The following is a 12,562-nucleotide window of genomic DNA, read 5'->3' as shown; positions in this document are numbered from 1 at the left end:
AGAAGTGAAAGGCAAACATCGTACAATACCACTTCTACATGGAATCTAAAAACAAAAAGGGAGTTCCCGTCATGGCTCAGTGATTAACAAATCCGACTGGGAACCATGAGATTGTGGGTTCAATCCCTGGCCTTGCTGAGTGGGTTAAGGATCCGGCATTGCCGTGAGCTGTGGTATAGGCCGCAGACGTGGCTCAGATCCCGCGTTGCTGTGGCTGTGCTGTAGGCCGAGGCTACAGCTCTGATTAGACCCCTAGCCTGGGAATCTCCATATGCTGCGGTAGTGGCCCTAGAAAAGGCAAAAAGACAAAAAATAAAAATAAAATAAAAACATAAAGGGTACAAATTAACTTAACTGCAGAGCAGAAAGACTCACAGACTGAAAAACATGGTTACCAAAGGGGACAGGTGAGGGTGGGTGGGAGGGATGGACCGGGGGTTTGAGATGGGCAGGTGCACACCGAGGTATATGCAATGATGGGCCAACAGGAACGTGCTGTCGAGCACAGAGACCGCTACTCGGTATTCCGTGATCCTCTATGTGGGAAAAGAATCCGAGAGAGAATGGATATGTGTATATGTACGACTGGGTCACTTTGTTGTACAGCTGAAGTTATCACAGCCTTGTAAATTAACTGTACTTCAATAGAACTTAAAAACATTTAAAAAAAAACAGTGAATTGGAAGATGGAGATGATTAAATGCAGAATATAACACAAAAAGACAAAGATACAGAAAATAAAGAATTTAGGGGAGTTCCCGTCGTGGCGCAGTGGTTACGAATCCGACTGGGAACCATGAGGTTGCGGGTTCGGTCCCTGCCCTTGCTCAGTGGGTTAACGATCCGGCGTTGCCGTGAGCTGTGGTGTAGGTTGCAGACGAGGCTCGGATCCCGCGTTGCTGTGGCTCTGGCGTAGGCTGGTGGCTACAGCTCCGATTCAACCCCTAGCCTGGGAACCTCCATATGCCTCGGGAGCGGCCCAAGAAATAGCAACAACAACAACAACAACAAAAGACAAAAAAAAAAAGAATTTAGGAGGTGAGGAAACATGAAGTTTAGACTGAGAAGATGTAATTTAGACACATTCAGATGTTCAGAAAAAGATTCTAAAATGAAGGGAGCAGAAGCACAAAGTAATGAAATGCTGATGGTAGCCAATGGAAGATGCCCATTCTCAGCTTTAGGCATACGCCCAAAGAGCTCAAGCCAGGTGAACAGAAAGAAATTCATACATAGACTTGTTATGGGAACCTGAGGGAATACACAGGGTCTTAAAAGTTACCAGAAAAAAAAAAAAATAATAATGAGCCTGAAAGCTGATTCCTTAAAAAAAAAAAGTGAAATAGAAATTCAAAAGCAGCTGAATCAACCTTGTAAATCAACTATACGTCAATGAAGCTTTAAAAAAAAAAAATGAAGTCTATGGAGAAAAAGGCCACTCACTCCCCAACACACACCCTCCTCCATCCACACACTCGGCAGCCAGCTGTTTACCTCTCAAGAAAAGAAACACGTGGGGCTGGCTCAGAAGCAGGGTCCTCCAACTGCAACCTCCATCAGAATTGCCTGAAGGGCTTAGAAAGACTCAGGTAACTGCGACCCATCCCCAGAGTTTCTGATTCACTTGAGAGAAGGCAGGGCCAAGGAATCTGCCTTCCTAACAAGTTCCTAAAGATTCCACCACTAGAAATTAACCAAAGGCCGTTTACTTAATCTCATTATTAAGCCGCAGTCTCTGCAACAGGAATGATGAGAATGCCCCCAGAACAGAGTCACACTGAGATTAGAGGAGATGAGGCATGGGAACCCTTTGGCACACAGCCAGGCACACATGTGAAAAGGCTCTTTAATTTATCCAAGGTCAAGGTTACAACCAATAATTATAATTGGTGCTTATGACTGTTTTCTGGCTTCTCATGGTTCTTGAATTCTGAGATTACGAAAGGGCACGAAAACAGAAAAGGAACATGAAAATAGTTCATCAAGCCTGCAGGTGAGCAGCGTGTGGACTGAAAAGCAAGGGCAGGTACATGATGCCTTCACCAGGTAGAACACAGGTGGTTTCAGTGAGGCACAGCCCCCCACCAACTTCACGCCCATAACAGACAGTGGTCTAGATGACAGGTTGAGAAAGTTCTATATTCAGAGAATGAGTAACTGGCTCTACGGCCAGAGTCCTGGCAGGAAAAGAATGACACACCTAAATAGGTCATCAGTTGAGTGTTTAATAAAGGAACTATTTATAAAAGCATGAGTGAGGTGCCGGCAGTAGTACGCTGGTCAAGCAACTCTCTGATGGAGAAAAGGCCTTGATTTATATACCATGTGCCAATTTCTGAGGTGTAAATACTCCCACATGGCAGAGTTCAAACTACCAAGACGAAGGCCCTGAACCAGAAATACGGAAAAGATGGGCATAACCAGATCGTGAGAGACAGTCCCAGCCAGCGGCACCTGCCCCGCATGGCACGGAGGAAACCATGAGGGTAAGGGCAGGACCCCAGGGCCGGTAACAGCTGAAAACCGCGAGCTTTACCCAAACCCCAAAAGAGTGAGGTACGATACAGCATTTAATCGAGGGAGAACAGCTAGGCAGTGGTGATGACCTTGCAGGGAAGAAGCTGGGAGAATAAACAGCACATCCTCGCCCTCTTCCCGATCTCATGGGGGTACAGAGCTGGCCAGGAGCCAGGAAGCCAGCTACTGACATAATCCCCGGTGGTCAGTCTCCCGGGATGAAAGCTGGTTGCAGAAGAAAAGAGACTGGCTCTAGGGAGTCAAACAAGATATGCCACACCCTGGACTTGCAGATGCTCAAACACAACCTTAAAGACTGTGGCACAGAACTCCAATCAATGCCATCTCAATAATGCTGAGTGGAAACCAAAGTAAAGAAAATTACCTAAAAATCCATGTAGATGAAATGAAGTCTTATCAATTCAACTCCATTTTCTTTGCCACGCTTGTAACGCTCTAGTCTAAAACATGCTTTCCAAATTCACTCTTAATAGAAACCTAAGTTAAGCAGGAGATAAATACCAGTAAAATTTGCCAAAATAGCATCATCTTTCCATGGCCGATGCCAGCATTCTGAGAATGCTGGTGCCAGGTGCCCACATCCTTGCTTTAAGGGATGAAGGAAGTAATGAGAGGTCACTCCTCTTCTTTACAGAAGTGCCTGATGTCATCGCAGACCCTTTAAAAAGTGATGAGAAATGCAATTTTTGAGGCACTCTCCATTAATAATCCACATGAATAATTACAGGATTGATTCAGTTGATTTCAGAATATCAGTTGTATGCAACAGAGGACTAATTAAAAGAGCTGTCGTTTTAATTGACAGGGTGAACAATCCTAGGATGAGTAAGCAAACTGATTCTGCTTGTTGGCATAACTCTATAAAACCCAATCAGGAGAGCTTTAAGTAGTTTTGTCATTAACAGCTATGCATGACTGTTAGAGCAGAGGCCATGAGAACGGAGGGAAATGCTCAAGTTGGCCAAATGCAATCTGTTCAGCAAGACTGCACTTGCATAAAGAACAGCCAGAGCCTCACAAATTCCAGCAGCTAAGATAAGCTGGAAACTCACAACAATGGGTGAGCAACCCAAGACCACATCCCAAAGAAGACAGAGCAATGAGACATCCCAGAGGAAGGCAAGGTTTTTAAGACAACTTGCACCACATCAAAACAAAACCTCATCCTAATACAGCCCAGGGAATTATATCCAATCTCTTGTGATAGAACATGATGGAAGTTAATATGAGAAAAAGAATGTACATATATGCATGACTGGGTCACTCTACTGTACAGCAGAAATTGACCCAACCTTGTAAATCAACTGTACATTCATAGAAAAATGCTTAATACATAAAATTGAATAAAACTAAAGAAAAGAAAAGAACACAAAAGTTCACACATCCTACAGTCTTCCCCTTTAAACTGACATTAGAGATCTGGTCATTCCACATCCAATCTGACAAAAAAAGAAATAACTATAAAATCTAAGAATAAGTTTGGGTGAGATGTTTATAACGGAAAAAATGTGTGGTAAGTACAGAATTGGCACATCTCTCAAATCTTTGGCGAGGTTTACAGGGCATGTTGGTCTTCGGGACGGATGCTTCAATGAGCCCCAGCATCGCAAACATGTCACTCATTTCGGGAGTCCTGCCTCTAGCACAGCATGCGACACAAAGGAGTCCACCATGGAAATGACTGACCAGAAGCTGGTCTTGGGTTTTCATTTTCATCTGTCAAGAGTTTGGATTCCTCCATGAAATCAGTGCCCTTCCTTCAGTCATTTGGTCTTATTTCTTTCACTAAAATAAACATAAAACATTCACCTCCTAGTCCCTTCTCATGTCCAGCTCCAATTCTTACATAATCTGTCCCCAGGGCTTCTCAATTTAAGGAAATGAGTATCCTCCTACTAAGTGAAGTGAGTCAGACAGAGAAAGACAAATACCATATGATATCACTTCTATCTGGAATCTAATATACGGCGCAAATGAACCTTTCCACAGAAAAGAAGCTCGTGGACTTGGAAAATGGACTTCTTGTTGCCGAGGGGGAGGGGGAGGGAGTGGGATGGACTGGGAATCTGGGGTTAATTTAGATGTAAACTATAGTCTGTAGAATGGACATGCAATGAGATCCTGCTGTATTGTACTGGGAACTATGTCTAGCCACTTACAATGTAGCACACTGTGAAAAAAAGAATATATATATCTGTGGAGTTCCCGTTGTGGCGCAGTGGTTAACGAATCCGACTAGGAACCATGAGGTTGCAGGTTCGGTCCCTGCCCTTGCTCAGTGGTGTAGGTTGCAGACGCGGCTCGGATCCCGCGTTGCTGTGGCTCTGGCCTAGGCCGGTGGCTACAGCTCCGATTCAACCCCTAGCCTGGGAACCTCCATATGCCGCGGGAGCGGCCCAAGAAATAGCAACAACACCAACCAAAAAAGACAAAAAAAAAAAAGAATATATATATCTAGACCAGGCCACTTTGTTGTACAGTAGAAAACTGACAAAACACTGTAAACCAACCATAATGGAAAAAATAAAAATCACTTTAAAAAAAGAAAAGAAAATGAGTCTCCCCCCCCCCCCACACACACACCCTTGCATGTGCCCTGTGCACACAGTTCTGAGAGTCTTCCACACCCGTTACGGTCATGGTCAAGGGACTTCACCCTGTGAGGGCGTCTAACCACAAGGTAGGTCCCAGAGGAAGGGGCACGTTTCTTTGCATGTCATCTTTGGGTCACGTGCTCACTACTAGCATCGCTCTGAGCGACCCTGTTCTATTGGGCACTGACGGTTCAGGCAATGACATCATTAAGAGAGAAAATCGCAAGTGCTGGCAAGGGTGTGGGGGCAGTGAAAGCCCTCACACACTGTTGGTGGGAGTGTAAACAGGTAACTGTTCCGCAGCACCCACCAGAGTTAACCAGAGGCATCCTGGGGGGTTACCCGATATATGCCCGGAAGACACGTGCAAGAGTACCTGAAGCAGCCTTAAGAGCAAAAATCTGGAAAACGCACATGGTGTGGGAGGAGGTCATCGAGTTGACCCTCGCGCGGGACCCAGGCCAGAGGCGCCCCCCACTCTGTCCCTGGAATGCACACTCGGCCCACCCTTCGTTCCTACAGTAGGACCCATTCCCAGGAGGAAGAAAGGCGGTGCTGAGACTGAACACAGGACGGAGCCCAGTGAAGGCCTCTATTCAAACCTTAAATCTCGGCAGATGCCTGCAGAGATCTGGGTTCTCGCGGTGCCCAAGGCAAGCTTCGTAAGGCAGTTCCCCTGCCTAGCGACCCAACTGGAGCGGTCTGCCTCTTTCTTCCATCTCTCCTTGTCCCCCCAGGCCAGTGTGCAAACCAACACATGTCCATCAACAGCAGAATGGATATCACACCACAAAGTACGACACAGCAGCGAACATGAACCGACGACAGTGCCCACGGCAACAGTGGTGGGCAACCACATCCCTGCTGCATGGCCTCAGGTGTGCAAAGCTCGGAAACAGACCACACCAAACTGGTGTCCAGAAACGCACAAGCAGGTGGGGAAATCATGGGGAAATGACGATCACCGTCAACTGAGGAGAGGTCTCCCTTTAGAGAGTAAGGGAGTTGGGAACAGCAAGGGCCCCGGGTCTTCTGGAGAGCTGGCAAGATCTCACTTAGGTGGAGACAGCACAATGGTGGCTTTATATAAATAAATGTGTTTTATTATGGTATTAAACAATAAGAAAGATTTAAAAAAAAAAAAAAAAAACAAGAGAGAGGGGAGTTCCTGTCGTGGCTCAGTAGTTCACGAACCGGACTAGTATCTATAAGGACAGGGGTTCAATCCCTGGCCCTGCTCAGTGGGTTAAGGATCCAGCTTTGCCGTGACCTGTGGTGTAGGTCACAGACACAACTCGGATCCCGCATTGCTGTGGCTGTGGTATATCGGCCAGCACTACAGCACTGATTCGACCCCTAGCCTGGGAACCTCCATGTGCCACAGGGGTGGCCCCAAAAAGACAAAAAAAAAAAAGATAAAAAACAAGAGAGGAATAAAGACAACTGTTATTAAACTACCTAAAAAAAAAAAATGGCTTTCAAGTGGCAAAAGGTGTGGGCTGGGTGGGTTTTGCACCACAGAGCAGACTTGGAAAGAGTGGGACCTGTTAAGAAGGCAGATCTTAGCAAGACCAGACAATCACAACAAGAAGGAGGCGGGAAGGAGGGAAGGGAAGAAAGCTACTCACAATGACGGTGGCTCAGAAGGTTCAGAAGGAAGTGAAGGTCCCATCACTGAAGCCCTCCAAGCATGGGCTGGATAAGCCCTAGGAGGGCTGTTCTGGAAAGAATCACTGCTAAAGGAACTGGAAAGCAGGTCCCTTCAGACCAAAGAGTCTGTGATTCCTTCTTTCTCACCAATTACAGGGGTTTAAAGAAAGAAGAAATAAAAATCCAATAACTCTGGTCCAAATAGCCTCAGTGTATAAAGCAGATACTCACTTAACAAAAAGGGCATCCTTGAATAAATAACTGAAGCATATTTTAAATGCTCGTTTACAAGCCATTAACTCTCTCACCAAAAATAAAGAGGACGGGAAAGAACCAAGGTGCCTCAAGGCAGTGCTGAAGAAACACCGCCCAGGAAGCCCAGCCCAAAGGAAGGGCTAGTGTTAGAACCAAGCCAAAGATTCCATTCACATATATTCTCTTATGACAGATTATTAAAATATGTGGATTTCATAACAATCATGGAGTTTGGAAACCGTGTTGCCTGGCTTTAAATCGTGAGACTCAACCTCTCAATCCCCCAGCTAATGTCAGTCAAAAGACTCAACTTTAGACTCTTTCAGAAAAAGACAGCTGAGCCTGGGTTGAAGGTTATCTTAGTACATATTACAAGGGGGGAAAAAAAAACAGCTGTTGAGCTGGTAATAATCGAGATTATAACCCACTTCCTGTTCAGAGCAACAATGGATTTTAACCAGTTCTCTGTTTTATAAATATTCCCATGGCTCAACACCTCTGTGAGGAGACACAACATAACCCACGGCTCTCATCCTGTTTGCTAACTACTTCTATCAACAACCTGAACCAACTCAACACTATACAAAAACACAGCTGATTTTGCAATCTGTAAATTATACATGTGCATAAATCTGTACCAAAATGTGTTGCGTTTCACTCCTGCTAACATGCATGGGTTCTTAACTGGCACCTACAATTGTTCGATCGAGGTTTCCAAACACAAAAACATATGTTCTGCCTAGAATGGGACCGTTTAGGGTAATATTTTTGTAGTTTCCTGGCATTAAGGTCTGCCAGCCTTCCTAAGACAGATCCATTTGCTTCAGCGAGCATTCTGACAGTAAGTGCCTATGGATTTAAGTAACCATCAAAAAATATTCTGGAACGACACTTTCCAAACACGAATATAAAGAGAAACAGGCTGGCTTTGCTGATGTGGCCACAAAATCAATTGAAGGTTCTGAAATGATCACAAGCAAAATTAAATCAAATCTGGGGTGCTAATAATTCCTGTGGGCTACTTATAACAAGGCAAAAAAAAAAAAGCAGACAATTATCAAATCTCTCCTTGAAATAGTTTCAGAATGTATCAAAGAATGCTAAACTAGATTTTAGTCCCACCAACACCAGTGAACTCCGATGTCAGGTCTAAATAGGAGATGATCATTGTACAACTATAAATGTAATAAATTCACTGAGTAATTAAAAAAACTAAAAAACTAAATAAATAAATAAACAGGAGTTGCAAACAGGAAACATTATAGAAGTGGGACAAAATCCTTAGACCGACATTCATTACATGCAACTTACTAAAGGTAAGGAGGATTTCTTGTTTTCTTTTGTATCCCCAGAGTTCAATAAACACACACAATAAATCTTTGTTGAATGAACAAAACCAGTGACAACTGCTGACTGGTCCCAGAGCTGCCTCTGACTGCCTTTTTTCTAACTCTGCCGCTTATTAACTAGCTGTACTAAGTAGCTGTACTACCAATTACTTCACGTAAGGATTCTTAATTCCTAAAATTGTAAAATGGAGAGACCTTGCACCTGCTGTGCTGCCTCGGGAGGATCAAAGGTGATATTCTATGAAAAATGGCTTAATAGTTTACAACAGGCACAGGCCTAAGTGCCCACATCCCCACCTGTGCCTCCTGCTAACCCACTGACGAAGGTGAAAACACTGCCCTTCCTTGAAACAGAATTAGCTTCTCCTTTGCCCTATTATTCTGTTTGGATGCGGTAGCATGGCTGTTAGCCAAAATGGACGCTGTTCTTGTTGTTATAACATTTTCTTGCATCTCCACTGGGAACTTGTGCTTCTCTAGAGAAAAGAATGGTAAAACAAGGAAGATCGCTGCGTGGCGTAGCATAAGGAGCAGGACTCTGGGGTCCAGGGGCTGAGGGCCTCAGCAGTTCTGCCCTAAAATACTTGAGAAAATGTGCTTGCTTTCATTTCTTCATTTATACAATGATCAGGAAGCAAAGGCAGACAACACAGCATCTAAGGTCTGTCTCATCCAAAAGCTCTGGCTTCCCAGACACCAGATATTCAAATGTCCCCAAACAAAGCCAGGTCGGTTTTTCATCAGCATATAATGAGAGTTTTTTTTTTTTTTTTTTTAAGGATAATGAAAACTGTTCCACAGGCTAAGTCATAAAGGCTGGAGCAACAACGATGCTGGCAAAGGACGAATGATCCTCTCCAAAGAAAAAAGTCACTTCATATTTCAAGGACTCAGTTTTATGATCTGTAAAAGAGGAACAATAATATTGCATAGGACCCCTGGAGGAAATACCTAATAAAATGATCAAAAAGGATTGTTATTTTAAGGTGAAATGCTATTTAAATGCATTAATGCCCCCCAAAAAAGGGGGGCTGGTGGATTTTAGAAAGAAATAATCAATAGGTTTAAACAGACTTTTTCCATCACCATGAAACAACACAGTGCTCATGGATCTTGCCATCTTTCCAAGAATCCAAACTGCTTTTGCTGCTTGTATCCAGGAAATAGGATAGAAAGGGGTCACTAAAAACTTAAGTCCCACATTTCAATCTCAGAATCTTTCTTCCTGATACAAGAGATCATTTTCATCATTCATCCAACTCTCCTCCCAAGACGTTTTGGTTTTGTTGTTGATGTTGTTTGGTTGGTTGGGTAACTGAAGTCAAGCTGTTGGAATTGGTGCTGAAATTAAAGTGCCCATGTTAAAAACGTTGCCAGCTACTTACTCTGTTGACACTCTACATATGCTTACAGAGGGCAAGTGGCTCTAAGATCACTGAACAGGAAGGTATTCTGCCTTCTCATCTCCAGGTACTGTTTGTAATTATGTCAGCTCTGGAATTCTTGTTTTTTGTTATTTTATCGTGTTATTACCTTCATAATTCTTTTTTTTTTCGGTCTTTTTTTTTTTTGGAGCCACACCCAAGACATATGGAGGTTCCCGGGCTAGGGGTCAAATCAGTGTGGCAGCTGCTGGCCTATGCCAGAGCCACAGCAACTCGGGATCTGAGACGCATCTGCAACCTACACCACAGCTCATGGCAATGCTGAATCCTTAACCCACGGAGCGAGGCCAGGGATCAAACCTGCAACCTCATGGTTCCTAGTCAGGTTCGTCAACCACTGAGCCAGGATGGGAGCTTCTAGCTCTGTAATTCTTAAGTTCTTCCTACAAGCCCAAGGAACTGTGTGACTGTTACATTTGAGATTCTCTCACTGCTCTTTCACTGAAAAATATAATAAGGTATATATTAGTTTCCCCTCTAACTAAAAGAACACTGCCTCTTCACCAAAAAATGGAATCATCATTGATATTTATAAGAAAGTTAATGTCACCGGCAATGAGATCCCCAACACCAAGGCAGTCTCCATCTCTCAAGAGGCCAGTAACAACGGCAATCACAGAAAATTAACTCTGAAATGGTGATTTGACTTAAACCTCCAGCTTTTTTATGGCAGAAGAGTTCGAGGTGGCTGTTCAGTTCTCCCCAAGAAACGGCTCTGACCTTGTTCTAAAAACCACCTGAGTTTGAGTGAGGAAGACCTTGAAAGGTGATTGACCAGAGATTCTTCAAGAAGCACGTGATAAATGATCATTTCTAAAAAGTATGTGAATAATACATGATGATTTGCTATCCGAGTTGATAAGTTTTTTTATTATTACAAGATAAAGTTAAATCACTTTTTAATTAAAGAGCGTGTCCTAGTAGCCAAAGTCACTTTCACACCCTTGCCCTGAATCTGTAACTAAATGGAAATAGAAGCCCATTGTTTTAACCCAAGCTCCTTAAGGCTCTGTAATGGTGATATTTACACATTTTTAAAACCCATTTCCTGAATTGGCTCTTCATCCCCTCCTAATAGAATGCTATCTGTCTCTGGAAGGAGAGGAGTCCAGGAGCCTACAACTGGCATTTTAGCAGTTGGATAAAGGAGTGTGCGTGGCATCTTCCAACTGCTGGACTCCTGTTTGCTCTGCAAGTGCTTTAGCGGGGAAAGCGTCGCTGTGGGTACCAAAGGCGTTTGAAATGTGTCCATTCCATCCCTGCTTCTAGGACTGTCGCCTCCCACCGCTTCAACCGTTCCTAATGCCACTGGGAAAGAGAGGAGCTGGGAGCACTGGTCTATTGTGTAATGGATAGATTTACAGGTTCGGTAAGTTTGGGAATACGTAGGTGAACAACAGTTACAGACATAAAACACCTCTGTGGTTCGGAAGAGAGGAAAGATGACAGGTTTGTATCTGTGACCACCTGGCCAGCTCTGCACCTGTGCTCTCCCACTTTCCACCTGGGTCCAGGAAACTCTGCCCCTCTGGAGTCTTAACCCTGAAGGGGTGGGTGGGTGAGGAGGTGGAATCAGGCAGCCTGCAGCACGTCCCTAGATCCCCACGTCCCTCCACTTCGGACTTTGGAGCTGCGGGATGGAAGGTGGAAGCAGCTGCAATCCCTCCACTCCGGGCTGAGACTCGGAGTTGCCGGTCTCTACTGGGGCTCTCTCCGGGGAGCGGTGGCGCGGTGGAGAGAGGCCAGAGAACCCTAAGAGCCTTCGCGGAGGAGCGGGCAGCACCGACGGGGAACGCGCTGCCGTTCCTGCTGCTTCCAGCTTCCCCATCACTTTTCCCAGTACTTTGCTCATCAGCTGTCACACTCCCTGGAGATGAGACCGAGAAGGCGCGAGAAAGGCCCAAAGAGCGTCCCCAGGAGAGCTCTCCTCTTGGATGGGGGCTCATCAGACCCGCCCTGCCCTGCCCACCTTTCCCAGCCTCCAGGAGGCAGCCCCGCGCCGCGACCCCCGGCAGAGCCCCGGGTTCTGCTGCATCTGCTGGCGCCGAGCGGCCAGAGGCGTCTGCGATAAAAGGCACGGATAAAAAGCCGGGGTAGCGAACCCGACCGCTCCTCTTACCATTGGACCGCCGGACAATATTCTCCAGAAATGTGTTCTGCGGGGCCACCAGTCCCTTCCTGCCCCCGGCCATGGTCATCCTCCCGGCACCTCAGGGTCTGGGGCGTCCCGGTGCGGCTTCTCACGGCAACAGGAAGCTGAGCGCGGGGCCCGCGTGCGATCCCGGCTCGGAGCGCCCCATGCGCCCCCCGGGGACCCGGGCGGCCAGGGGCGGCGGCTCCCTCCGGCTTCCACCCTCGAGCCCTCTTCGCGCCTCCCTCCCCGCGGCCCGCCTCGCAGTGCACTCGCGCGGGGCTCGCCGCGCCGCAGCCGCCTCCGGGTGGGCGGAGGGAGCCACCGCGCCCGGGCCCGCGGCGCCCCCTACCGGGCGCGCGTCCCCCGCCGGCCTGCGGGAGACCGAGCGGGACGCTCGGGCCGAAGACGCCGGGAAGCCGAGGGCGGCGGTGGGCCAAGGCTGGAGGGACAGCGCCACCGTCTGGCCGCGGCCGGGAGGCGGGTTCAGGACGCGCCTCGGGCTGGGTGGCCGGGCGCGCGGAGTCTGGCGGGAGCGGGATGCTGTCCCTCCTCCTTTGCTCTGTTTCAGGCCAGAGCCCTTGGGACCTCGGAGGCGCT

At 46.6% G+C, this 12,562-nt stretch overlaps 1 protein-coding gene across 1 annotated transcript in view; it reads right to left on the bottom strand.

The window, feature by feature from the left end:
* KCNH1 (potassium voltage-gated channel subfamily H member 1) overlaps positions 1-12,223 on the bottom strand; it is a 387,725-nt gene extending 375,502 nt beyond the window's left edge. Inside the window, exon 1 of the mRNA XM_047753552.1 lies at positions 11,951-12,223. Within this exon, the coding sequence (XP_047609508.1) occupies positions 11,951-12,029 (79 nt within the window). The 5' untranslated portion in view covers positions 12,030-12,223. The remainder of the gene's footprint in view (positions 1-11,950) is intronic.
* Positions 12,224-12,562: the final 339 nt, after the last annotated feature.

This window comes from Phacochoerus africanus, chromosome 11, assembly GCF_016906955.1.
Source record: "Phacochoerus africanus isolate WHEZ1 chromosome 11, ROS_Pafr_v1, whole genome shotgun sequence".
Lineage (NCBI taxonomy): Eukaryota > Metazoa > Chordata > Mammalia > Artiodactyla > Suidae > Phacochoerus > Phacochoerus africanus.
This window is presented reverse-complemented; position numbering and strand designations above follow the sequence as displayed.